At 41.9% G+C, this 27,806-nt stretch overlaps 1 protein-coding gene across 4 annotated transcripts in view; it reads left to right on the top strand.

Moving 5' to 3' along the window:
* Positions 1-5,917: 5,917 nt before the first annotated feature.
* Positions 5,918-27,806, top strand: part of SAMD12 (sterile alpha motif domain containing 12) — a 315,705-nt gene continuing 293,816 nt past the window's right edge. For 2 of the 4 annotated variants that reach the window (XM_081950862.1, XM_081950863.1), the window contains exon 1: positions 5,918-6,285. In XM_081950862.1, the coding sequence (XP_081806988.1) occupies positions 6,273-6,285 (13 nt within the window). In that variant the 5' untranslated portion in view covers positions 5,918-6,272. The remainder of the gene's footprint in view (positions 6,286-27,806) is intronic. The other 2 variants (XM_081950865.1, XM_081950864.1) reach the window with 2 other exon arrangements.

The raw sequence follows: 27,806 nt of genomic DNA, 5'->3' as shown, positions 1-27,806 counted from the left end.
TCTGCCAATATGGAGCACCTGACCCAACATCACTGAACAAACTTTGTGGCTGAATAGTTCTCTGAATCTTTCTCTTCACCCTCATTGTTCACACTAGTAATGATACAAGTAGTCCTCGACTTACAACCATTTATTTATTTAGTGACCGGTTCAAAGTTATTAACAGCACTGAAAAAAGTGACTTATGACTGGTTTTTTTTTCACACTTATGACCGTTGCAGCCTCCCCTCAAAATTTGGATGCTTGGCAACTGGCTCATATTTATAACAGTATCCTGGAATCACGTGATCACTTTTTGTGACCGTCTAATAAGCAACGTCAATGGGGAAGTCAGATTTACTTAACAACCATGTCACTAACGATTACAGTGATTCACTTAACAACTATGGCAACAAAGGTTGTAAAATGGGGCAAAACTCACTTAACATTGTAGCGCCCACCCCTCTCCCAGGAAAATGAGATATTTTAGGAATTATTAAAAGGAAAGAATATTTCCCCCTAAAAGGAAGGCGGAAACTCAGCCCTCCCTCCTTTTGTCAATGGTCCAATATGGGAGTCTATTCTACATAACAAAGATCTACATCCTTCAGGCAGAGCCATAATAGGAATCCCAAAGCCCTTTCATTACATCATCATCCAGCAACAGCTCAACCAAGCTTGGGACTCAAAATACAACCTACAAAGTTACCCCCATGGGAATCTGACAACCAATCAGAAAACAAGCTGAAATTCAAAAGCCCAGAGAGAGCATAAAACCCAGGGACTTTCAGCATCTCTGCCCTTTTTCTTCAAGATCTTCAAGGCATGTGATCTCCTTTTCCCCCAGGACCTCAAACCACGTGGTCCTGTCCACCATTAAAAACCATCTTTCCCAACAACCACCATTGTATCCAGTGTCCTTTCCCCCACTTGGAACTGAACCCAGATGGGCATTTCTTCCAACAACATCTGTCTTGCTTAGTAATGGCAATTCTGGGCTCAATTGTAGTTGTAAGTCAAGGAGTACCTGTATTGCAGGGGTGTCCAAACTTGGGAACTTTAAGACTTGTGGACTTCAACTCCCAGAATTCCCCAGCCAGCCATGGGGAATTCTGGGAGTTGAAGTCCACAAGTCTTAAAGTTCCCAAGTTTGGACACCCCTGCTGTATTGCATTGTCTGTTACTAAGGGAGCAAAGATCCACTCCAGAAAAACATTTTTTTTCCACACTCATGGATCAGATGCACGCAACTAGGGGTGACAAAGAACAATTTCCAAGAGCTGCCGTGAAGGAATCTTCCCAGGAGGCATCTAAACAGTTCTCACCGGGGGAAAAAAAGACAAAACCAAAAGCCATTTCATTTTATGGAGCTTAAAAAAAATTGATTTCTTGCACTTTCTTTAATTTATTGTGCTTGATGCTATTTCACAACTTAGTGTTCAGTATCTTTGTTCTGTGTTATTTTGCCATTCTCTTTTCACACATTAATAGAAATAAAACATTTATACAAACGGGGAGGGTGGAGAGCTGAAAAGAAGAGTACTCTCATCACGTGTTAATTGTTCTGACCCAGGAACAAACAGCAGAGAACCTACAAATTTTCTGGTCCACAGGATTATCATTTTTTTAAAGGTAGCTTTAAAACTCTTTTAATGAAAAGAGGCAATATTGTTGGTCAATGAGTCAACATTGTGGGAGACTTGCAGCCTGCCTCCTGGGGGGGGGGGAGTGGGGGACGACTGGTATTTTTCCACTTTTAAGAAAGTGCAACCAGAAATTTAGCATGCATCATTAAACATTTGTCCCATTGGGTACAGTTGGATAAAAACAGCCACATTTAAACCCTTTGTAAAATGCACACTCAGAAATGATTTTCCCTTTTTATGTTTTTTATTTTTCCCTTTCAAATTCATTCATTCATTCTTATAATTGCTATTTAACATTTATCTATTCATCATTAGTCTCTATACACATTTTTACACACACACACACACACACACACACACACACACACACACACACATATATATATATATATATATATAATGTAGTTTGGGTCACTTTCTTGCCACCATCTTGTTTTGCAACAACCTTGTTCCTTCCATCTTCTCAACCTCCCTTCTCTACCTCCTTCTTTCATCCTCTCCTTCCTTCTTTCTTCTTCCCCTCTCTTTCTCCTCTCCTCCTCCCTCCTCCTCTTTCTTACCCTCTCTCCTACCCTTATTTTCTCTACTTTACAATAATAATACAATAGTAGAGTTGGAAGGGACCTTGGAGGTCTTCTAGTCCAACCCCCTGCCTAGGCAGGAAACCCTATACTGTTTCAGACAGATGGCTATCCAACATCTTCTTAAAGACTTCCAGTGTTGGGGCATTCACAACTTCTGGAGGCAAGCTGTTCCACTGATTAGTTGTTCTAACTGTCAGGAAATTTCTCCTCAGTTCTAATTTGCTTCTCTCCTTGATTAGTTTCCACCCATTGCTTCTTGTTCTACCCTCAGGTGCCTTGGAGAATAGTTTGACTCCCTCTTCTTTTTGGCAACCCCTGAGATATTGGAACACTGCTATCATGTCTCCCCTAGTCCTTCTTTCTCTTAAGCTAAACATACCCAGTTCCTGCAACCGTTCTTCTTACCCTTTCTTCTTTTCCCTCCTCATCCCCCCTCCTTTCTGTTGTTGCCCTTACTTATTGATTTTCTCTGATGGGTTCTCGGGGTGGCATTTCAGCAATCCCAACTTTATATTTTCATACAAATAATTATCTGTGTTTACATTTTATTTCTAATAGTAGTTCCACTTATGTTCATTTGTCCGCTTGTATATTTACATTTTAATATTGTCTTATTTCCCCTCTCCCTAATTTACTAATGTGTCAGCTGAGATATTTAGAGAAATGACTCTTTCCTTTCTAGAATGTGTAAGATGAGAATCGGATCATTTATTTTGCAGGCGTTTGTCCAGTGGGAATATACGTCGGCATCCATTTTGTTGGAAGATGTTGTATAGATGATATGTTTCCCTTTTCTGATATTCAGTGCATTTGTCTAAATTGTGTTGTTCCACAGCTTCTCTTATGGAAAGTTGGCTTGTTACTTTGTAAGTGGAGAACTTGGTTGGTGTGCATAGTTTTATGATAGACCTGGCTTTCTAAATCACCATCACTGCCTCTACTGATGAGGATATCCAGGAAGGGTAGCATGGCGTTGTTTTCTTCTTCCCTTGTGAATTTTATCCCTTTGAAGCATAAAACCATGATACAAAAAAGATGCTGAGACCCTTGAAAGAGTGCGGAGAAGAGTAGCAAACATTGTAAGGGATCTGGGGGCTGAATTGTATGCCTAAGGGAACAAGGTATGTCTAGCCAAACAAAGAGGTGGTTTAGGGGAGACTTGACAATTGTTTCCCAATATTTGAAGGGCAGTCACAAGGAAGAAGTATGGATTTAATTTCCCTAGTGCTCAAGAGTAGGCCAGGAAGCAATGGATAGAAGCTCTGGAGAAGAAAATCCAAACTAGAAATGACAAGAATTCTCCAACGGAGAACTATTAAGCAACCTTCAACACACACACACAGACACACACACAGACACACACACACACACACACACACAGGGACCCTAGAAAAAGTGCAGAGAAGAACAATAATAAGGAGCTAAATCATATGATCAATGGCTGCAGCAACTAGATATGTCTAGTTTAACAAAGAGAAGGCTTAGGGAAAGTCTCATAGCAGTCTTCCAATACTTCAGGGGTGGGGAACTGTGGCTCTTTTGCGACTTGTGGACTTCAACTCCCAGAATTCCAGAACCAACATAGCTGCCTCAGGAATTCTGGGAGTTGAAGTCCACAAGTCGCAAAAGAGCCACAGTTCCCCACCCCTGCAATACTTGATGGGCTGCCACAAGGAAGAGGGCATCAATTTATTCTTCAAAGCCACCTGGCCAACCATAACCAAGGCTATGGTTTTCCCAGTTGAAATGTATGGCTGTGAAAGTTGGACAATAAGAAAGGTTGAGCGCCAAAGAATTGAGGCCTTTGAACTATGGTGCAGGAGAAGACTCCTGCGAGTCCCTTGGACTGCAAGGCGATCAAACCGGTCAGTCCTAGAGGAGATCAAGCTCGACTGCTCTTTAGAAGGCCAGATCCTGAAGATGAAACTCTTTGGCCACCTAATGAGAAGGAAGGACTCACTGGAGAAGAGCCTAATGCTGGGAAAGATTGAGGGAAAAAGAAGAAGGGGACGACAGAGAATGAAGTGGCTGGATGGAGTCACTGAAGCAGTAGACGTGAGTTTAAATAGACTCCAGAGGATGGTAGAGGACAGGAAGGCCTGGAGGAGCATTGTCCATGGGATCCCGATGGGTCGGACACGACTTTGCAACTAACAACAACAAGCCACCTGAGGGCAGGAAAAGAACCAATGGATGGACATTCATAAGAGGGAAATCCAACCTGGAAGTATGAAGTTCCTAACAATGAGAACAATTAATCAAGGGGACAGCTTGCCTCCTGGAGTTACAGTTGTTCTATTGCTGGAGGTTTTCAAGAAAATATTGGACAGCCATTTGTCCTGGATGGTACTGTAAGGACTTCTGCCTTGGGCATGGGGCTAGATTAGAAGATCTCCAAAGTTCCTTCCAGCCCTATGATTCTAAGAAACATGGCTTGATATGAGACAGATACCTAAAAGAGCCCAAGAAATGTGGTAAGAGGCAAAAAAAAAAAAAAAAAAGACCTAGAAGGTGCAAACTTACTTTGGGATTTATTGGTCCATTTGCAGCCACAGCAAAGCTATTTAGAATAAAATAGAATATAATAGAATAGAAGAATTGGAAAGGACCTTGGAGGTCTTCTAGTCCAACTCCCTGCTTAGGCAGGAAATACAATACAATACAATACAATAGTAGAGTTGGAAGGGACCTTGGAGGTCTTCTAGTCCAACCCCTTGCCTAGGCAGGAAACCCTATACCATTTCAGACAGATGGCTATCCAACATCTTCTTAAAGACTTCCAGTGTTGGGGCATTCACAACTTCTGGAGGCAACTTCTGTTCCACTGATTAATTGTTCTGTCAGGAAATTTCTCCTCAGTTCTAAGTTGCTTCTCTCCTTGATTAGTTTCCACCCATTGCTTCTTGTTCTGTCCTCAGGTGCCTTGGAGAATAGTTTGACTCCCTCTTCTTTGTTGCAGCCCCTGAGATATTGGAACACTGTTATCATGTCTCCCCTAGTCCTTCTTTTCATTAAACTAGCCATGCCCATTTCCTGCAACCGTTCTTCATATGTTTTAGTCTCCAGTCCCCTAATCATCTTTGTTGCTCTTCTCTGCACTCTTTCTAGAGTCCCAACATCTTTTCTACATTGTGGCGACCAAAACTGAATGCAGTATTCCAAGTGTGGCCTTACCAAGGCATTATAAAGTGGTATTAACACTTCACGTGATCTTGATTCTATCCCTCTGTTGATGCAGCCTAGGACTGTGTTGGCTTTTTTGGCAGCTGCTGCACACGGCTGGCTCATATTTAAATGGTTGTTCATTAGGACTCCAAGATCCCTTTCACAGTTACTACTACTGAGCAAGGTACCACCTATACTGTACCTGTGCATTTCGTTTTTCTTGCCTAAATGTAGAACCTTACTCTTTTCACCATTGAATTTCATTTTATTAGATAGTGCCCAATGTTCAAGTTTGTCAAGATCCTTCTGTATGTTAAGCCTATCTTCTGGTTTTGATCCCAGCCGCTGTTGTGGTTTTGTTTTTTGGCCAGGCCGTCGGACAACAACCCAGTTTTACCTGTTTCCTCTTCTAATTTGACAAAGAAACGCTCAATCAAACCCGTCCCCACTCCAGGTCTCCGCTAAACCTTGCGGCATGGCATGACGGGAATTGTAGTCTCCCTTTCCCCGTTGGTTTGGAGCCCCTGAGACAAGGCAAGGCGGCAGGGATTCCTCCCCCGCGGGAGACGGCCTCCGGTGGCGAGGACCGGGGCTCCGCGGGCGTGAGGGAGCCCCGTCGCCACCAAGGGCCCCCGGGGCGCCGCTTGAGCGGGAAGGGCAGAGACTCCATTTCCCAGGCTGCAGAGGGAAAGCGAGCTAAAGCCTTCCTCGCTGCAGGTTGAACTTCTCGGGTGCAGATGAGCGAGAGAGAGAAAACCGTGAAGGGAGAAGAAAGAGAAGGAAGGAGAGAAGGGGGTGGGGGAAGAAGGGAGGAAGGAGGAAGGAGGAGGAGGAGGAGGAGGAGGAGAAGCATCTCTGGGCAGGCGAATTATGCATGCACTAAGCGAGCTCTGAGAGAATGGCTGTGGAAGGTAAGGGCTGCGGTTCTCCTGCCTTTTCCTTTTGCAAAGCCAGAGGCGCCCCCTTTGCTCTCACCTGAGGGGGGCAATCGCAGCCGAGTCGGCTGGCTAGGTAAGGTGGGGGGGAGGGTGTCAGCAAGCAGATCAAAGGCTTCGGCGCCTTGGCCAAATGAGGGCTAGGAGTGGGGGTGGGTGGGGGGTGCCAGCCACAATTAGAGGCTTGGAGGGGGCGCGGAGAGGTGAGCCGGCGAGGAACCTGCTGAGCCGCCACGGCTTCCCTCTTTGCTAGGCTCCTGCATAGCTCCACTGCAGCGCTGGCTGGCTCGCCCCTCCGCCCCCTCCCCCGACCTCGCTTTAAAAGGAGCTTGCGGTTTCGTTCAACGGAGACCCAGCCAAATCCTGCACACATAAACACCCCCTCCCCCGCCTTCCCTTCCGAGGGCGTTCATGGAATCCCCACCGTGTCCTTTTTATCTGCAGCTGTTAGTCCAATGTTAAGCTATTGAGCTCCTGCCTGCCTGCCCGCAAGCACTTTCTGGGCATCAGGTGAAGTCGGCAGGCATGGAAGGCTACTACGTGGCTACTAACAATGGTCGGGGCTGCCCTTGAGGCTTCAAAGGAGGCTTGAGCACCAGCGTTTTTGACAGCTCAGGTGTGGTGGCCTCCTCCAGCTCCTGGCAGGAAGTGGCTGCACTCACATATAACTGCCAAATCCTTAAGCCTGTCTAACAAACCCCAGGATGGGGCACCGCCGTGGCTGAGTGGCTAAGACGCTGAGCTTGTCGATCAGAAAGGTTGGCAGTTTGGCGGTTCGAATCCCTAGCGCCGTGTAATGAACTGAGCTCCCGTTACTTATCCCAGCTTCTGCAAACCTAGCAGTTTGAAAGCACATAAAACAATGCAAGTAGAAAAATAAGAAACCACCTTTGGTGGGAAGGTAACCGTGCGTCATGCCGGCCACATGACCACGGAGACATCTTCAGACAGCGCTGGCTCTTCACCTTTGAAACAGAGATGAGCACCGCCCCCTAGAGCCAGGAACAACTAGCACATATGTGCAAAGGCAACCTTTACTTTCATAAGCCCCAGGAGCTGGGTTGCCACCAAACCACACTATTGCCCATTAACATGATGGATGAACTCAGCCCTTGATCTTCTCCCAGATGGCTGTAATCAGCCCTGGGCCATATACAGATGTCCCTGTTTATGAAATAGAACAAGGAAGTATAGTAGTTTTCTTGGCTGGCTGGCTGACCTGCAAAGAAGGCTTGAAATTTTTACAAATGGGCTAAAGAACTTTGGGGGGGGGGATATTAAGGGCCTTTCCCATCCTTTCCAAATGTTTTTGTGTTGGGAATTATTTTGTTGGTCCATGAGAGGTAGTAAGAATGGTCTGAACCTTGCTAATCTTCTACAATAATACCTTCAGCGGATAGAAGGTCCTCAAAGAAGAAAGATGGAATTAGGACGATAGAGAACCCCACACACCGTTCCCATTTAAGTCATAATATAAGAAAGCTCGGCGGTTAAAGAAGCTGAGCTTGTCAGCTAGAGAGCTGACAACCTGGTGTTCGAGACCTGAGCTCCATGCAATGGGGTGAGCTCTTGTTACGTGTTCCAGCTCCTGTCCGCTTAGCAGTTTGAAAGCATGCAAATGCAAATAGATTAATAGGTACCTCAATGCAATCGAGTTTGACACCCCTGGTCTAGAACATGAAATAGACTTGAAATAAAACTGATCTTTCAGCACTGTAGTTTTTAGACATTTAGGTTTCAAGGATTGGGGTTGCTTGATAGAATTAGTGTAACTTAGACCTCCCTCCCTAGTAGCATCTCTTCCGCAGGAGAGGCTCAATAGCTAAATATATTGCCTGGCTGAGCCATGAGAATCAGTGGAAAGCAGTAAATAGCATTAACGTTCCTGTTGCAACTTATATTAATGCTTCTCTTCCCTCAGCATGATCTGCTACTGAAATCCATGTAATTCTCTTTCTAGTAATTCTTGCCTCTTTCTCCCATTTTTTAATCTCCTCATTTCTGTACTATTCACCCGCTCTAAAAATTAAATTCCAGGTTTTCGGGTATTGCTGATGTTCTTGGCAGAATCTAGTCCACAGCTGATAGCAGTAGTCTTTTGCCAATCCTTTCTTGTTTTGTTGTACCGTAAAAGAACAGTTTTGTTTTCTGCCTAAACTGCCAACAAGAAATGGGGTGGAAGTTTTATTATGCCCTTCCCTTTTTTTATATGTTTGTTCATCTAATCAGACCACCTTAATTAGCATATTTTTCAGTGATAAGCCTGCATTTTAGAGAAAAAGGCAGGAAATCCATGCTGTTGGCCTGTATTGTTCATGCAATTAAGTCTTGACATATTCTTTTCCCATTCCACTGAGAGTAAAATTGTCTAAATTACTACCATAGTAGCAATTGGAGTCAGAAAAGCCACTGTCCCATCATAGCATTTATTGGTGCACTTAAGCATCCCCAGATAAGAAAGACTTTGCCTCCTACAAAACTTTCCTTTTGCACAATACAGTGTCTGTCTGTCTATCATCTATCTATCTATCTATCTATCTATCTATCTATCTATCTATCTATCTATCTATCTATCTATCTATATCTATCTATCTAAGACCTCTGCCTAAGATATAATACAGCCCAGGTTCGAATCCCAGTTAGGGTATGGCTAGCTGATGAGAGCTAATTAGATCTATACTAGTCTCCCTTTATTTATTTATCAGTACAAATACAACACTATCTATCTATCTATCTATCTATCTATCTATCTATCTATCTATCTCCATCCAACCATCCATCCATCCACATCCATCCATCCATCTGTTGTCTGTCTGTCTGTCTGTCTATCATCTATCATCTGTCTGTCTGTCTATCATCTATCTATCTATCTATCTATCTATCTATCTATCTATCTATCTATCTATCATCTTTTATTGTCTCTGTCTGTCTGTCCGTCCATCCATCTATCCATCCATCCATCCATCCATCCATCTATCATCTATCGTCTATCATCTATCATCTATCTAGCTATCATCTATCTAGCTATCATAAACCTACCTACCAACCAACCATCCAATGAACCATAAAAATTTCACAGTGGAAGCAATACAAAAATATCAAATTGTAGCATGTTTTTTTTAAAAACCCTCACACTTTAAAAATGTTGTTCCATTTTTAAGCTCATCCAAAATAATCTTTTTTAAAAAATTCTCAGCTTCATTTAGTGAACCATCATTCATGCTATCTTACAATCTGCTTTTGAAATTCCCCTCTGTTTGGAAAGCAGCTTACCATGTGGCAGTAGGGGCTGCTGCCGAAAAATACAAGCCCCCAATGGCCTGGGACCCATATGTGCAGTGTGTTGGAGCCTTGCCTAGGAAAACAAACAACGGGAAGATTAAACAGCCAGGACAGAAATATGATCAAAGCTGTGGCGTTTTGCAAAAGCCAAGATAAAACTATAAACGTAAATGCATCTGCAGGGTTTTTTCCTCCCCTTTATCAATGGTTATTGCAATAAGTTTTATATTTTCTCCATCTCCTCTTCAAGATTGTTCTCAGCTTTGAGCTTGGAAGAAGAAAGAGACTCAGTTAGCCCTGGGACGAATCTCAAGAAGAGACATCAATGTGTGGGACAGAAACATTTTTTTAAAAAAAATCGAAGTGATTGCTATCTCCAAAGAGATCTGATGTTTATCTTTTCAGTAGAAGATGCTGCATTGGTAAAAATAGCAAGCGTCTGCATGGATATGTTCTGAATTGAAATGAAGCCTGGATGTAATTTGATGTGCAACTTGCTTGCAAATAACATCTTCTCTATTCATGTGTAAAACTAATGAATTTTGCTTCCTGGGATTGTTCAGCTACATTTGGCCTAAAACATGCTAAGGCTGACAGTGAGCTGGAGATGGAGGGTAGAGTTTCCATGCATAGCTCAACCTGCCTATGCTCTATGTTGTGTACTGAGCTGGTCCACCAGTAGGTGGCGCTGCGTAGACCTTCCCTTTATTGGCCCATACATCCGGCGGGAGTATCCTGATTACCCTATTGGTTCCCCGGCTGACGGCGTTTGTATAAATTGCTGTCAGCCGGGGATTGTGTATCTTGGCTTAGTCAGTTACTGTTGTTTTTTTTAAATAAAGATTAACGTCTAGTAGCCGTCTTTTACTTCTTGCCTTGGAACACAAAACTCTAAGGCAGGGGTGCCAAGCTCGATTTCATTGAGGGCTGCATCATGTGTTTGAAATGGGGAGGCCAGGATGGGCGTGGCTAGCTCGATGTCACTCATGTCAGGTGCGCCTGTGATGGCCAGAGGCCTTCTCTCAGCGAAAATGGGCTCCTGAGCTCCGTTTCTGGCTGCTATGGCTTCCTGCAACCCTCTGACAGCGAAAGGGTTTTCTGCATTCATCTGAATGTGAATAGAAGCTGCCATAATTCCAGTTTGGTCTAGTAATTAAGGCATCAGGCTAGAAAGTGGGAGCATGTGAGTTCTAGTTTCACCTTAGCCATGAAAGCCAACTGGGTGACTTTGGGCCAGTCGCTCACTTTCAGCCCAACCCACGTCAACCCAAAAAAAGAGGACGAACGAGTACAGGCAGTCCTTGACTTACGACCTCAATCAACATTTCTCTTGCTCAGTGAAACACATATTAAGTGAGTTTTGCCCCATTTTACGACTTTCCTTGCCACCGTTGTTCAACGAATCACTGAAGTTGTTAAGTGAGTAACACGGTTGTTAAGTGAATCTGGCTTTCCCCATTGACTTTGCTTGTCAGAAGGTCGCAGAAGGGGATGACGTGACCTCAGGACGTTGCAACTGTCATAAATATGAATAGTTCCCAAGCATCTGAATTTTGATCACACGACCATGGAGATGCTACAAAGGTCATAAGTATGAGAAACGGTCGCAAGTCACTTTTTTCAATCCTGTTGAAGGGTCACTAAATGAATTGTTGTAAGTCGAGGACTACCTGTATGTTCCTTGCCTGAAGTTATTTGTAAAGTAATAATCCATTCCCCGCTATCCTGTCAAAGCTTCTTGGATGAGAAGCGAAACACCTTCAAAAGAAAAAAAAACAAAGTCCAGTTGCCTCCTGAAAAAGCACCTTTGGGGTAATAAAAAAGGGGAAGAAATAGAGAAAACAATAAATAATTAGTAATCAAGAACACGTGTTTTTACCCATATTAGTTCAACCCAAATGCCCTAAAAACAGCTTGCCTCCAGAAGTTGTGAATGCCCCAACACTGGAAGTCTTTAAGAAGATGTTGGATCGCTATTTGTCTGAAACGGTATAGGGTTTCCTGCCTAGGCAGGGGGTTGGACTAGAAGACCTCCAAGGTCCCTTCCAACTCTACTATTGTATTGTATTCTATTATTATAGACAGCTTGGAACAAAACAGGATGTTTCCTCTGCGTTCAGCCACTGGAAACAATAGAAACTCCAAACAATAACCTTTCCCCTTGTTTGCTTATTTATTATTTATTTGTGTCCAAAGGACCAGTCAGTTCAGATAATAAATCAGTCCTAAACCTGCTGCTATTATCAAGTCAGCTTTTGACAGCCCTGTGAAAGTATTTGCGCATTAAAAGCTTCGGTGCTTCCTCCTCCTGCAGCCAAAAAAGTATATTTTTTTGGCATCTTCCCCATTCTTTCTGTCTGAGAAGAAAGATTGGCCCAGAGATTTTCTTTGCTACATCCTGATGGCTTGAATCAATCCGGTAATAACTTTCTGTATCAAAGAGCAACAGGAAATCTTTCAGGTTGTATGAAAAACAGAGGACAAAGTCTTTTCCTGGCATTCGGCTATAATGTCAGATAGGGACAGAGCATTTCTTGCCAAACTTAAAAAATATCTTAGCAAACTTAAGTTCCTTATTCTGGGTTTGCTGTAGCACTGGGGTCTCTAAATGCGATTTCATTGAGGGCTGCATCAGGTTTGTGTTTGACCTCGGGAGGCTGGGTGGGCATGGCCAGCTAGACATTACTTGTGTTGGGGGCACCTGTGGTGGCCCAAGTACTCTGCCAGTGAAAACGGCCTCCCGGGCTCTGTTTTCGCTGGCAGAGGCACTGCGGGCCAGTCCTTTGCTGTTTCCAGGGTGGTCCAGTTGTAAACTCCATGCAGGTCGGCCCTGGCCCCTGGGCCTTGGGTTTGACACCCCTGCTGTAGCAAGAGAGGCTGCCAGGGGTGGGTTCGGGCAGGCACTACTGCCAGTTCACTTATGTTCATGCCATATGTGTGCTTGAGGTGAGCTGTGCATGCATGGACAGTGTAACAAAAATTGTTCTGCGCATGCGCAGAAGCAAAAAACAAGATGGCAGCTCCTACGGCGCTGCCTAGAGAACCAGTTTGGGGGCGTGGCAGGCCTGGGTTGCTGTCGGTTCCAGCGACCCAGCCCGCCAAACCACTACCAGTTCGGCTGAATCGGTCTGAACCAGAAGGAACCCACCACTGGAGGCTGCATACCTAAGAGGCCAAGGTTTTCTATAGCCATCTTATTTGAATTTAGATATTCAAGCACATAAGCAGAATGCAGGTCTTTCCTTGTTGGTGGGAAAGCGTGACTAAAGAAAGAACAATGCACCCTGTTAATTTCCTAATCAAACTGTAAGTGGGGAGCCTGTTGAAAACTACCAGTAGGAGCCAGGCATTGCAGAGAACAAAGGACAGAAGTCTCTGATGATTAGAGAAATGTAATTATTGGGTATTAATTTCCCTTTCATTATCAGAAGACAAACAGTTCTGAATGCGGAAGGCAAGAATGTAGCAGAAATTCTGGTTTTGCCAATGGATAATGCTGTCACGCTTAGTTTCCAAAAAATGTAAATGACCATCAGGGGAAAGCAGAGAGAGATTTTATGGTATCACTTGGCTGCCAGTTGCTTTGTCCAGTCATCACCAGCCTACTCTACATCTGCACAGGGAGATATAGGTTGCATGCTTGTCCTCCCACCATGACCCCCGGTCCGTGGAAAAATGGTCTTCCATGAAACCAGTGTCTGGTGTGAAGAGGTTGGGGACCGCTGGGTTAAGGCTGAATTAAGGCATCAGGCTAGAAACCAGGAGACTCTGAGTTCTAGTGTTGCTTTAAGCACAAAGCCAGCTGGTGACCTGAATAGTCATTTTCTCTCAGACCTAGGAAAGAAGAAACGGCAAACTGCTTCTGAAAAACTTTGCCAAGAAAACTTTAAGGATCTGTCCAAGCTGGCTCTGTGCATTGCTCTCTCTCTCTCCCCCCCTCCCTCCCTCCCTCCCTCCCTCTCCCTCCCTCCCTCTCTCTCTCTCTCTCTTTAACACACACACACACACACACACACACACACATTTTCAGGAGTACAAATCTTGGTCGGGCAGTCAGTCATTCTCAATATTTGCAAAAGGTTGCAGAGGACTCAAGGAAAAAGCAACTTTTTATTATCTACCGAACGATAGGATTGGCTCCAGATAATGGGTTATAGAGTTTTTTGGGGGGGTGGCTCAAATTTTAACTTAAGCAAAGCTTATATTCCATACTCAATTATCTCCATCTTGTTTTTAAGCTATAGTTCTAACAGCACCTCAAACCTGAATTTGCTTTTAGATACAAGTGTTGTATGCACACTTCAATTTACACCCAGTTTTTTAGCTCAGATTTGTTTTGCAAAACGTTTGCAGTCAAAACCTATGCTGATAATTTAGATTTCAAGCTTTCTGCTTTTCCCAGAAGGAGCCACAGATGCACTAAGAAGCAGCCTTTCAACTGATTTTATGGGGCATGACCCAGAAGCAGCTACAGTTAGGGCAGGTGTTAACAAATGGACTAGTTAGACTGTGAGAAATCTGCTTTAACTCTGAATATCAGTCAATTACAATTATTTCCATTCTCCTACTAGGAGTGGTTCAATCCAAGATTCAGAAAGTAGCTGGATCCTGAATATTGATCCTGAAGATGTCCATTATTGGTAATTGAAACATAATAGGTCTTTTTTTTTAAAAAAAATCCCATATTAGTTTGCTGTTTTGTCCTATGCTTTGTAAGACAATGTGTTTAACATAGAGGTAGTCCTCAACTTACAACAGTTTATTCAGTGACGGTTCGATGTTACAGGGCTGAGAAAAAGTGGCTTATGACTGTTCTTACTACCGTTGCAGCCCCTCCATGGTCACATGATCAAAATTCAGCTGCTTAGCAACTGACTCATATTTATGACGGTTGCAGTGTCCTGGGGTCATGTGATTACTTGCTGTGAGCTTTTGATAAGCAAAGTCAATGGGGAAGTCAGATTCACTTAACAGCGGTGAGATTAACTTAACAACTGCAGTGATTCACTTAAGAACTGTGGCAGGAAAGGTGATAAAATGGGGCAAAATTCACTTAAGAACTTTCTTGCTTAGCAACAAAATTTTGGATTCGACTAAAGCAGGGGTGTCCAAACTTGGGAACTTTAAGACTTGTGGACTTCAACTCTCAGAATTCCCCAGCCGGCTGGCTGGGGAATTCTGAGAGTTGAAGTCCACAAGTCTTAAAGTTCCCAAGTTTGGACACCCCTGGACTAAGGTAATAAGTCGAAGACTATCCGTATATGTTAGCCACAAGTCTTTCAAGAGCTGCGTAAAGATCAAGTACTTAATTCCTTATTATTGTATCCCCATTTCAAATGTTTCATCAAAGTATTTGAAGGCAACAAGTTTCGCATAAGTTTATAAACTTTAAAAATGTAAACTTTATAATATCAAAGAACCTTGGTGGAATAAGCCATAACAATTCATATGTTATCTTTAGTGAAGTGTGCAAACCAGTGTTTGCATTTTCTTGGTTGGATGAGGAGAGCACATCTTTCTGCTTCTGTCCTGGCTACTTTTTACAAAGGGACGTTTGAGAGTGTTTTAATAAACTGCATCACTGTTTGGTTTGGTACTAACAATGCCTCAGATAGAAAGCCCATACAGAGAATAGTAAGGACAGCCGAGAAGATTATAGGATGCTTGCTTCCCATTATTCAGGATACTGCTTCTAAGCGCTATGTGCTTAGAGCTCAAAGCATTGTTAGAGATTCTACATGCCCACTTCATAGTCTGTTTCTCTTGCTCCCCTCTGGGAGCAGGTTTCATAGTATCTATAGCAGGTCTAGTAGATTCTGCAACAGCTTTGTTCCTTATGCCATCGGTCTTGTAAATTCACAGGATTATTTTCTTTGGCCATTTATATGTATACATTCGAACAAGACTGAGATGTTTCTCTGTCATATACAGTATGTGGCTATATGCATAATGGTTATCTTTTGAGAGCTGAATGCAACAAAATTTCATTTTAATACAGGCTGATTAGTGTACATATAGAATAGAAGAGAAGAGAAGAGAAGAGAAGAGAAGAGAAGAGAAGAGAAGAGAAGAGAACAGAATAGAATAGAACAGAATAGAATTCTTTATTGGCCAAGTGTGATTGGACACACAAGGAATTTGTCTTTGGTGCATATGCTGTCAGCGTATATAAGGAGAATAAAATACCTTCATCAAGAATAAAAAGATACAACACTTAATGATAGTCAAGGTTACTAATAACCTATCAAATCATACTAGGAAACAATATAAAGATATAAGCAACATGGTTATAGTCATAAGTGGGGAGAGATAGATACTAGGAAGGAAGAGTACTCTACTCTACTCTACTCTGTTCTGTTCTGTTCTATTCTATTCTATTCTATTCTATTCTATTCTATTCTATTCTATGGTAGCCCTATTCCTAAAAGGGAAAAAAAGAATGGAAAGAGTCCATTTTCCAGAGAGTCAGTTTAATTCCATAATTCTGACAGTCAAGCTCATCCATATGAGTCCAGTGAATGGAGATATGTGTGAAGTCTTGGACTGTATCTAAACTATAGATGTGTAATGTTTCATTCTCATGCTCCTTCTAGGCTATCTTGAGTACTGAAGTTTTATGGAAAATCTCACCAAACTTCAAGACTTTTGTGGGACGTTTTAAAGATGATTGAAGTTTGCAGTATAGAGACTGTACTGTGCTATTGAAAGAGATAGAGCTCTTTTTCCCTTCTCTTGCAGTTCTGGACTTTCTTTTTTCTTCTTTTCGGTTCATTTGGCTCAATAGTTCATTCGGCTATTTTATTGAGGTTTTTGAGAAAAGTTTATCAAGTAGAAGCCCAAAGATTTTTCTTTGTTTCTTTGCACCATTTCCCTTACAGAAATATCCCAAAGTTTACAGCACCTTCTAAAGCTTGATTAGAACCATCTTACCACTTTCTGAATGGTAAAATATCTGTAACTACTAGTAGCTAGTCATTCATTGATCAGGTAATGGCTGCCTATAATTCCCCGATTCTGTAATTTAACGACTGCAGATTAAATCTACATTCTGCTGTTGAGTATGCTGTATATTTGCAAGAGAACATGCAATGAGTAATGATTAGCCATTAGACATACAATAACTAGATATTAAAAATAGGTCTTGGCAAACAGCCTTGTTGCAACAAAAGCAACTATTTTATATGCACAGATGTTTTTTTAAAAGTTTGAAAAGCTGCTATTGCAGTTTTATATAAATGGGATGTCTGCAACCCCTAGTCAAATGTAGACTGCCGCGGTATGAATAAGCTGTAGGAGATGTGGAATTAGTCTTTGTCAGTGTCCAACCAACAAATTAGTTATTTTAATTCCTACAAAAAGAAGGATTAACAGCTTGCTCTTAAATGCAAAAGATTACAGCAGTATTAAAATATAACCAGTTATTGAATCTCATATCTGATTTTTTTAAAAAAAATCTAAGCACTAAAAGTATTGCTCTTTGGAATCCATGGTATTACTCATTTTCTTTTATTGCTGGTCATTTAGAAATGGAGATTTTATAGTTACAGAGAAGTTTCAACTGTGAAACACTTATTCTTCTAAATATGGTTGGTTTAAAGCCCTAAAACCAGATTAATTGAATATGGTGCCAAACTAAGAAATTGTACTTTGCCTTGACATCCCAAAGATGCTTTCTTTCAAAAGGCAACTGGACTTTCTTGGTTTGCTATTTTGCTTCTCATCCAAGAAGCTTCTTCGGTTTTGACTGGATGGTGGAGTCATCTTGCCTTGCAGTCATCTGGTCGTTAGCATTCTTTCTGAGAGTCATTGAGGCCATTTGGGGGTTTATCTGTGATTGACAACATGCTAAGGCAATGGGAATTGCTGGGAGTTGGGTGGCACAATATATATATTCAGGCACGAGCCTGAAGATGATGAGTGTGACCTCGTTGAAACGTCACCAAGATACTGTTAATTTTACACGGGAAAAGATCCGAATACAACAAGACCAGCATACCTACACCCGTGAAAATCTATGAAAATAGATCCATATGTATTTTACAGACGAAAGTTCAAAGCCTGTTATACTGCATTTGCCTACTTAGTTCCTGGATGGGAAAACTATTAAAAATTCTAATTGTGACTAAGTGTGACCCACCACCCAGGCCGTTACAACACAAAACAACAATGGACCCACAGCCAGCACCAATCAGCACCAATCTACCAATCATGATACAGCCACATATCCAATCAATCTACTTACTGAAACAAAGCCAGCACACACACACCCCACACCAAGATTTATAGAAAGACAGCAGCTCCGCCCACGCCTGAGGATGGCATGTGAGACCTCGCCGAAACGTTGCCAAGACAATCTCAATCTTACACGGGAAAAGACCTGAATACAACAAGACCAGCATACTTACACCTGTGAAAATCTACGAATATATATCTATATCTATATATCTATCTATACATCTATATAAAATAATAATAATAATAATAATAATAATAATAATAATAATAATAATAATAATAATAATTGGTTACGTTCCATATTAACTGAACCACAATTTACCCAATCCAATTAAATCTAGTGTGAACCCACCCGAAAACTCTAGTAGATCAAATGCAAAAAACTGGATGTTTTTTGATTCAAGGTCAATTATTGTTGAAACATCCAGTTGTTTTTCTTGGCAATAGTGCAAAAGTGTTTCTCATTATTTTATGTGGTATACTTTGTTAGCCCTCAGTCTAGTCACAATTAGGATTTGTAATGGTTTTCCCATCCAGGAACTAAGTGGACAAATGCAGTATAACAGGCTTTGAACTTTTGTCTGTAAAATATATATGGATCTATTTACGGAACAGCTTATTCCTGCTCATTAGAGCTGGTTTAAATAGCAAGATGAGTGGCATATAAATTTAATAAACAAATTAAAGCTACATTGAGAGAGTTAATTTGCATAGTATAAAGCGATGTTTTTCAAACTTGGCAACATTCAGATGTGTAGACTTCAATTCCCAGAATTTCCTAGTTGGCAAGGCTAGTTGGGGAATTCTGGGAGTTGAAGTCCACACATCCTAAAGTTGCCAAGTTTGAAAAACACTGCCATAAAGCATAAATGCATTGCACAAATATCCCTAGAAATGAAATGGGCTGTTTGTGGCAGTGCTTCATTTGGAAGTATGCCCACCTACTTGGGGCAAAGATTAAATTAGGCTGGAATTTCTAAGACACATTTTGGCTCTAAGCATTTTCAAGAAATAAGGCAATTTGGCAAAACCATGAATTCCTAAACTGGATTGAGAAAAAAAAATACTATAAGAGGCCTGGCATTTGCTATGCAAACATCATGGTGCAGAATTTTTAACTGATAATTGTGGAAAACACACATTCAGTGTTATGATACTGGATAGCCTCTCAGATCAATCTTGATTCCTGAACACAGCTTGGACTGGTCTCTGAAGTTTTCTTGACAACATTTTGGAAGTGGTTGGCCAGTTCCTTCTTTCTAGGACAGAGAGAAAGCAGCTGGGCCCAAATTTTATATATATGGCTATGGGTGTGTATGTTCCAGCATAACTCTGGAACACATTGGAAAACATCATGCAAAGTTTCATTCCATAGGATTTGATCATTTAGCAATATTTCATTTATTTTTCCAACAATAGACACTTGGACCATCTTCTGATATTGTGCATTAATACCTGGATCTTGAAAAGATGGTCAGCTCAGGGTTATTGCAATCTAATGTTTGAAAAGCAGTGGCTGGGATAGTGCTAGCTGTCCAACTGGGTGCAGTCTTTGTTTAGATATAGAATGTTAGACATGTACAGTAGATTTGGAGGTGATCTAAGACATCATCAAGTCAACCCTCTGGACACTGCAGGATTCACTACATCATTCTTGACAGATTATTATTCTGCCTCTGAAATCCTTCAGTGAAGGAAAGGAAAACACTCCATGCTGTAACTTACTCCATTAATGGACAACTTTTATAGTCAAGTAGTTTTACCTAATGTCTAAATTTGCACCTGCATCCTTGAAGTTTTACCCTGTTACCTTCTGGTGCAAATGAGAATAAATCCAAACCTTCTGGTGTTGTGTATGGCAGTTTCCTGGTTCCACTGGGGGTGTGCCGTACTCGGTTCTGATTGGATCCTGCTTGACAACCGGCATATATAAAGAGCTGTCAAGCAGGGTTTCCGTGTTGCCATTATCTGAGACACGCGGGTACTGAAATGCCACGTTGGCAACCTGTTAGCAATAAACTGTTAGCATTAAGAGATCTGGCTTGCCTCAGTCCTTCCCTCCACCCGTGTTCTCCCAGATAGAACATCTACAATGTGATTTGCCCTTCAGATATTTGATGATAGCTATTATCTCAATGTCTGTAGACAAGGGGTGGGCTTCAAAAATTTTAGCAAGGGGTTTCCCTGCCTGGTTGCTGGATGGGCGTGGCCTAGTTGGCTTCCTACACCATGGTGGGGGAGGGATGTTTTTGCCATCCCTGGGCTCCACACACTTTCTTCAAACCTCCGGGAGCGGGGAAATGGCCTCCCCAGGCTCCGGAGGCCCTCTGGAAGCTTGAAATAGGCCTGTTTTGGGCCTTCCAAAACTTCGTAGGCCTGTTTTTCACCCTCACCGGGCCTCCATGCACACTCTGCACTTACCTGCATCTAAAACAGGCCATGTGGGGACTCCTGGGAGGGGTGGAGTGGAGTGGGCGAGGCCAGCCAGGAGTGGGATTTTCGGGTTCTCCGAACTGCACAGAATCTCAGCTAGAGGTTCTCCTGAACCCCTGCAAACCCCCAGCAGCCCACCCCTGGTGAGATTCTCATTCATACAGGCAATGATTGTCCCAAAGGTGCTTTTTCAGGAGGCAAGTGGACTTTCTTGCTTTTTCTTTTGAAGACGTTTCACCTCTCATTCAGAGCTTCTTCACCTCTGACAGGATGTCCTTCCATTCCCTACTGTTTTGTCTGAACTGAAGAAGCTTCTTGGATGAGAAGCGAAACGTCTTCAAAAGAAAAAACAAGAAAGTCCAGTTTCCTCCTGAAAAACGTCTTTTCTTCTGCAAGCTAAACATCCCTAGGTTACTTAAACCCCTCATAGGGCATGGTTTCTGATCCTTTCCCCATCTTGATTGCCCTTTCTGGTCTTGTTCCAGTTTATCAATATCTTTTGACGAATTTCTCCATCTAGTGACTTCCTAATATGGTAGCCAGTAACTTCTATCATTTTCAATCAGTGTGAGACTGAAGACAGCCAACCTAGAGTTTGACTAACGAAACTATTTGCTGTTCAGAGTAGAACATCAGGGAACACTGGATATTGCTTTGCCATGGTAAACCTTTCTCATTTCTAAATTTGTAACTCAATAATTATGAATTATTCCCCTGGATTTTCATTTATAATGGCCTAGAGGTTTCTCGCCAAATTAATTGATAGATCAATCATTGGTCAGATTGATTATCTTGCTCCTTTGGGTAGCGATTTTCCAAAAGTCTTGGACAAAAACCAGTTAGTCACATTTAATTTAAATGGAATTATTTGGATTAGGGTTGATTTAGGTTTATTTACTTCAATACGACTAAATTAGTTAAATTTTAGCTTCACTTTGAATTAGGGAGACCCCAATATAACTCACATTAATTTAAACTTACTTATTTACTTATTTTACCCCTGCATTTTCCCCCCAAATCCGCCCAGAACCTCAGTTAGAAGTTTAGGATATAACTGGAAGGATAATTTGTTTCAATTGTTTTTTTCATTTGTGATGTGACAAACATCCTGACTTGATTTAAATTATGATACAAATCTTTGCATCTCTAGGGAAATTGTGAATTGCTTGGCTAGTCATTTTTTTGCTAATGTACGGTAGGAATTTAATGTCACCAATTGCAAATCCATCTGTTTATCTGCAGTTTGGTTTGGTTTGGTTTGGAGTCTGTCTCTCTGTCTGCCTCTCTGTCTCTCCCTCCGTCTCTCTGTATCTCTCTTTCTCTCTCTGTTTTGGCTTCTCTGAGAGTCAAGCAAATCATCTGGGAATCTGGGATAAGTCTGGACAGAGAGAAATTGCTGCACATCTAAAATGCATGGCTTAGGCTTATTGTCTACTATAAATGAATAATAATCTAAAAATCAGAAAATGTGAAATGTGTTTAAAATGGTGGATAAAGGCAGCCTGAATGTTGAAGTAGTGAGCATTCAGCGGAGAAAGAGTGCCAGTGTTGCATGTTCTGGTTGAACATTATTACTGTTTAATTGAATGAACAATGAATTGAACATGAGTTGAATGAACATTATAAATGTTCCTATTTACAAGGAACAATTGATGTATTCTCTGGTGTGTGTGTGGTGGGGTTGTTTGCAATTAAGTAAGATGCTGAAGATTCCTTCAATGAATTCCTCCCTCTTTCTTTATAGGTAGTGCTCAAGTTATGGCCATAATTAGCAAGAATTTTTGTGGCTAAGCAAGGCAGTTGTTAAATGAGTGGTGCTTGATTTCTCCTCTTCTTTGCCATGTTGTTAAATGAATCACATGGTTGTTAAGTGAGTGTGGCTTCCCCAGACTAGCTTTGCTTGTCAGAAGCTGGCTAGGTCACAAATGTTGAACACATGGCAATGGGATGCTGCAACCATCACAAATACTTGACAGTTCCCAAGATGATATTAGGGGTCGAAAACTTTTGAAGAACAGTTGCAGGAATTGGGTATGTCTAGTTTAATGAAAAGGAGGACCAGGGGTGACATGATAGCAGTCTTCCAATATCTAAGGGACTGGCACAAAGAAGATGGGCTCAACTTATTCTCCAAATCATAAGGCAGAATAAGAAGAATGGATGGAAATTAATCAAACCTAAGGAGAAATTTCCTGACAATTAAAACAATTAATTAGTGGAACAGCTTGCCTTCAGAAATTGGAGGTACTCCATCACTGGGGTTTTTAAAGAGGAGATTGGACAACAAATTGTCTGAAATAGTATGGGGTCTTCTGCTTCAGCAGAAGGTTGGACTAGAAGATGTTCAAGGACCCTTCCAAGTCCAACTCTGTTATTCTGGTGTAGTCTTAGAAGCCAGGATGAAAGCAGTTGTCATCCCCATCTTCAAAAAAGGAAAATAGCAGAACCCAGATACCTGGAAACTTTTCAGTTATCGAGCAATGTTTTTGGATAGATTATTGGCCATTATATCTGGAATGTTGAAAGCATGAGATGTGAGCGGTCACAAAATGGTTGTTGCAAAGGGATTTGGCTGTTTGTAAAATGGCTGTCATGTCAGACTGGCAAGGATGAAATAGTTTCAGAGTTTTTAAAGGATAGGCTGAACTCCTAAAGATTTTTTTTTAAAGTCTAAATTATAACTTTCGTAGGAGATTTGGGCTGACAGTTTGACCTCTATTTCCTTACAGAATTTAAGTGACAGATTTATCTCAAAAGCCATTATGGGAACAGATAGGATTTTGACCCCTTTGATAGCATGGAAGACACTTAGTTCCTGTTTCAACTATAGCTCAGTAGGTTTTCCTAGCTTAAAAACGGCAAGTGAAGAGGAATGGAATTTTATTTCAATTTTCATAAGAAATTGACATTCTGTAGTTATATAATTCACATCATTTGTATGTCATGATACATGTGGTATCAATTAACCCCTCCTGCCGTATTCTTGGGAACTTGAATATTGCTGATAATTGAAATATTATATTTCAACAAATCAATGGTTAGAGTTTTAAAGTACCATATTTTTCGGAGTATAAGATGCACCTTTTTCCCTCAAAAAAGAGGGTGAAAATCTGTGTGCGTCTTATACATTGAATACTGCATTTTTGGCCTCCCGAAAGCCCGCCCCCTTTGCAAAAATGGCCATGCATAGCCTTTAGGAGGCTTCCAGAGGGCTGCTGGGGGCTGGGGAGGGCAAAAATGAGCAAAGAATGGGGATTTTTGCTTGTTTTTGCCCCCCCCCCCCAGCCCCCAGGAGCACTCTATAAGCCTCCTAAAGGCTATGCTATGCATGCCCTGTTTTTGGACAAAAAATGGGCCCGTTCATGAAAAATGGGCCGTTTTGGGGAGGTCTGCAGAGTGCAAAAAACTTTTTTTTTAATTTACCTCTTCAAAATCTTGGTGCGTCTTATACTCCCAAAAATGAGGTATGTTGAACTGTATCCCATAAATTTAAGATTAATTTAATTCAATGAATTTTTTTTTCACATCCATTGGACTCCAAAAGAAATTTAGTGAAGAGTCTTAGCTTTGGTATGTTAGAAGTGTAATAATATAGAAGAATAACATCAACTTATGTGTTTTGGGGGTTATTTTACAGTTGCACAATTTTGTTTTAATATGAGGCTCTGATGCAGGTTTCACATCTTCCAGGAAATTGAAATCATACCCAAATGTCTTTAGTATTGATTTCTTAAGATTTGGTCATTAAAGATAATAAATCACCCAAATAAATCCTCCATATCAGGAAGAGTCCATCTCATCCTGAATTTAGTAAGATCAATAAATGAAAGGAAAAGTCAGGAAAAAAATAATGTACTCATTATTTGTGGTAGGCTTTATCAAAAAGTCGTCTTTACTTCTTCTTTTACTATTTTGGGTGTTGAGATATATTGAGTTCTGGTTCTTGCGCATCTGATGGCTCAATCATTGTTATTTGATGCGATGCAATTGTAGTGTGTCTGACCTAGGCTTCCCCAGCAGCACGAAGCCGAGTCTTCATCCCAATAAACCATTTTTATTTAATTTACAGTGAATTCCTCTCCAGCAAAGTATTTCCTTTGCCACAGTCTTTCAAGATAGTTCACAATTACCGACCTTTATCAGGCTTGGAGAGTGGCCAGGCCGATATCTTTCAGACACCGCAATGCTTGGCAAGAATGCAGGAATGAACTCATTGTCTCCTGCAAACACCCCTCTCCTTTTGCTCCTCTTTTATTCCCTATGGGAGGGGCCATTCATGGTCCACCTGTGGCCTTACTCCCAAGTCGACCCTTGTTCTTAGCTGTTCCCTTCATCTGGCAACTCCCAGCTGTCTGTCTGCCTCACTGATGTCTGACTCCCAATGCAGCTGATAACTGTCAGGCGGCCCTGGCCCCATCTCTGCCTCCGACACAGAGCACTTCCTCAGAGCCTTCCCCAGACTCCAGGAGTGGCCCATGTTCCTCCCCAACTTCCTCACTGTCTGAATTGGCGTCTGGCGGGCCACAACAGTGTTATGGTTGTCTATCATGTTCTTTGGCCATCTTGTCTTTTTGTAGATGCCATACCTTCAAAATAGTGAGTGCTTTATTTATTAATTTAGAATTTATTAGTCCCCCAACTCCAACAGACTTTTGGATCATGGAAACGGATCATGGAAGTATTGAAAAGCATTAAAAGGATACATAATCTATGCTTAGATGTTTTCTCCTCTTTAACTTGGTTGGTCAGGAAATCATTTACTTATTTAGCATTATCCTTTATATAGTTAAATGGATTTTCTTACCAGCTTACATTTTTCTGATATATTCACCAATATATTATATGAGTGTCTACACATTTTTTTCCCTTATGTAAAGAAGACTGACACAAAATATGAACTTTTGTTCTTTATGCTCTACAGGAAAGGAAAAAAGAGAATCTTTTAAGAAATAAAGGATGGGGCTGTACAAGTAGGAAATGTTAGAAGTATTCAAGAATTTCCTTTTTTCATTTTTAAACCTACCTGGGAATTAATCTCTCCTTCCTAAGATTCTTGACATTTCCTTTCCCATTATTAATTTAATATTTATTTATTGAAGAATTTATAAAGCCACCCAAGTTGCAAAAATGCCACTCCAGATGCCCTTCAATAGAAAAATCAAAATTACAGCATTTCTTAAAACAATAAAAATCAAAGAATTACACTGAACACATATTCCCAAAATGTGTTCACTTGGCATCCTAGCCCAAAGCTTTCCTGAAGACTCGTAGGATTGGGGCAACTTCTGCCATTAATTTTTTTTTATCACAATATCTGCCTACCATGCTTTTGGTGGATTGAAATTAACTGTTTCCATATTTCATGTTGTCATATTCTTTCTACTTCTTCTGCTTCCTTAACTAGCACTCCCTTGTTGGTTAATATCAAAAAAAGTTTATACAGAGATCTGAAATTAAAGGACAAAATGGGATTTTGTGTGCATGTAGGGATCATGATAATTAAGCATCTTTTTGTTGTATTCTCGGAGCGTCCACCAGCAGGTGGCGCTAGAGGAGGCCTGTCCACGCGCGCCCAGGATTGGTCGTTTTAAACAGGTTCCAGGGCGGCACGAGCATCAAGCCCCTATTGGCTACCGGCTTGACAGCTGGAGAATATGAATAGCTGTCAACCGGCTTTCAGTTCAGTTCAGTTACTAAGTTGAATAAATCAGTTACTGTTACTGGTTGTCTGTCAGTTATTACTGATACTTAATACTGGCGACGAGGACGGGCGGATCCAACCCAGCAAAACAAGTTACAATGACAACTTCATCGATGTTCGCCCCATTTCGTGTGGAGGCAGAAACCTGGGAGGCGTTTGTGGAAAGGTTTGAATGTTTCCTCCTGGCACACGACTTAACAAGCCTTTCCCTGGAGAGGAAAAGAGGCATATTTTTAAACTACTGTGGACCAGAAATGTTCGCAACTGCCAGAGCTCTCTCAGCTCCCACCCCTGTACACACGGTGCCTTGGGAAACATTAATGGCAAAATTAAAAACACATTATGAACCGGCACCTTCACGTTTTGCAAGGCGACAAGATTTTCGCCACTGCATTCAAGGAGAGGGGCAATCCATAAGCCACTACGTGGCTGCGCTCCGTGCGGCTGCTATTCCTTGTGAATTTGCTGATTTGGACGAAGCCCTGTTGGAACAATTTATTTATGGTCTGAAAGACGTTAAATTACATCGCCGAATTCTATCCCGGTCAGACCTCACTTTGAAAATTGCCGTTGATGAGGCTCGCGCAGCGGAGATGGCCGAACAGTCAACCCCTGACCGTAGACGGTTGCCACAGCCGTTGCCAACGGGACAACAGTTTCCATCGCCTCAAGTAAATCATCAACAACTAGCCTCCTCTATCCAATCAGAAATTGACTTAGCAATAGATCGTCTGCAATCATTAAATTTTAGAGACAGTCGCGCCTGCATGAGCTGCGGCGGCAAGCACGCACGCTCAACCTGCCGATTTAGGGCAGCTATTTGCCGGAAATGCGGGAAAAAAGGACACTTAGCAGCAATATGCCGCTCATCCGCTCCTGACAACCGGCCACAAAATCAAAATGCTGCCTACCGTTTTTCTGCACCTGCCCCACCAAATCGCCGCCTAAATTCTCTATCCCTGGGAGACATCCAAGAATACAACCCCGAGTGGGTTGTCGACTCAGCATCCGCATCTGCAGGAGGTCGCGGTAAGATGCACCTGACTATCTTCCTCGAAGGCCGGCCTTGCTCTATGGAGCTAGATACAGGCTCAGCTCGCTCAATTATTTCTTGGCAAACATTATCATCTATTCTACCCCACTACAAAGTAAAGCAACTCAGCCCTGCAAACTGCCGCCTGAAAGACTACCAGGGAAACTCCATCAAGCTCCTAGGCTGCGCTAAGCTACTAGTTACTTATGGCTCCTTCACAGGCCACCTACCATTATTAGTGGTACAGGATCCCCTGGCCTCTTTATTGGGGCTCGATTGGTTCAGTGCTCTGGGTTTGTCAATAACTGGCATCCATGCAACGCAATACTCTTCCTTACCTACTAACAATTTCACCTCACTAATTGCGGAATTCAAAGATGTTTTTTCACCATCATTAGGCTGCTACAAGGGATCCCCAATATCTTTAAACCTCGACCCTTCAATAGCTCCCATCAGGCTTAAGGCCAGACGTCTACCATTCGCCTTAAAGGCGAAAGTAGACGCGGAAATTGACAAACTCCTGGAACAAGGAGTTCTACAACCAGTTGATTTTTCCCCTTGGGAAACTCCAATTGTTGTTCCCCTAAAATCTGACGGTTCTGTAAGAATATGCGCAGATTTTAAAACAACAATTAATAAAGCCCTCCAAGCACATCCCCACCCAGTACCGGTAGTCCAGCACGTACTACACACATTAGGACGAGGTAAGATATTCGCAAAATTGGATCTAGCTCAGGCCTATCAACAGCTACCTGTTGATGAAGCCACAGCACTGGCACAGACAATAGTCACCCACCGCGGGGCTTTTAAATG

Source organism: Natrix helvetica (assembly GCF_964273705.1).
Source record: "Natrix helvetica genome assembly, chromosome: 4".
In the NCBI taxonomy this organism is placed as follows: Eukaryota; Metazoa; Chordata; class Lepidosauria; order Squamata; family Natricidae; genus Natrix; species Natrix helvetica.
The sequence above is the reverse complement of the archived record's forward strand: the minus strand, read 5'-3'. Positions and strand labels throughout refer to the sequence as shown.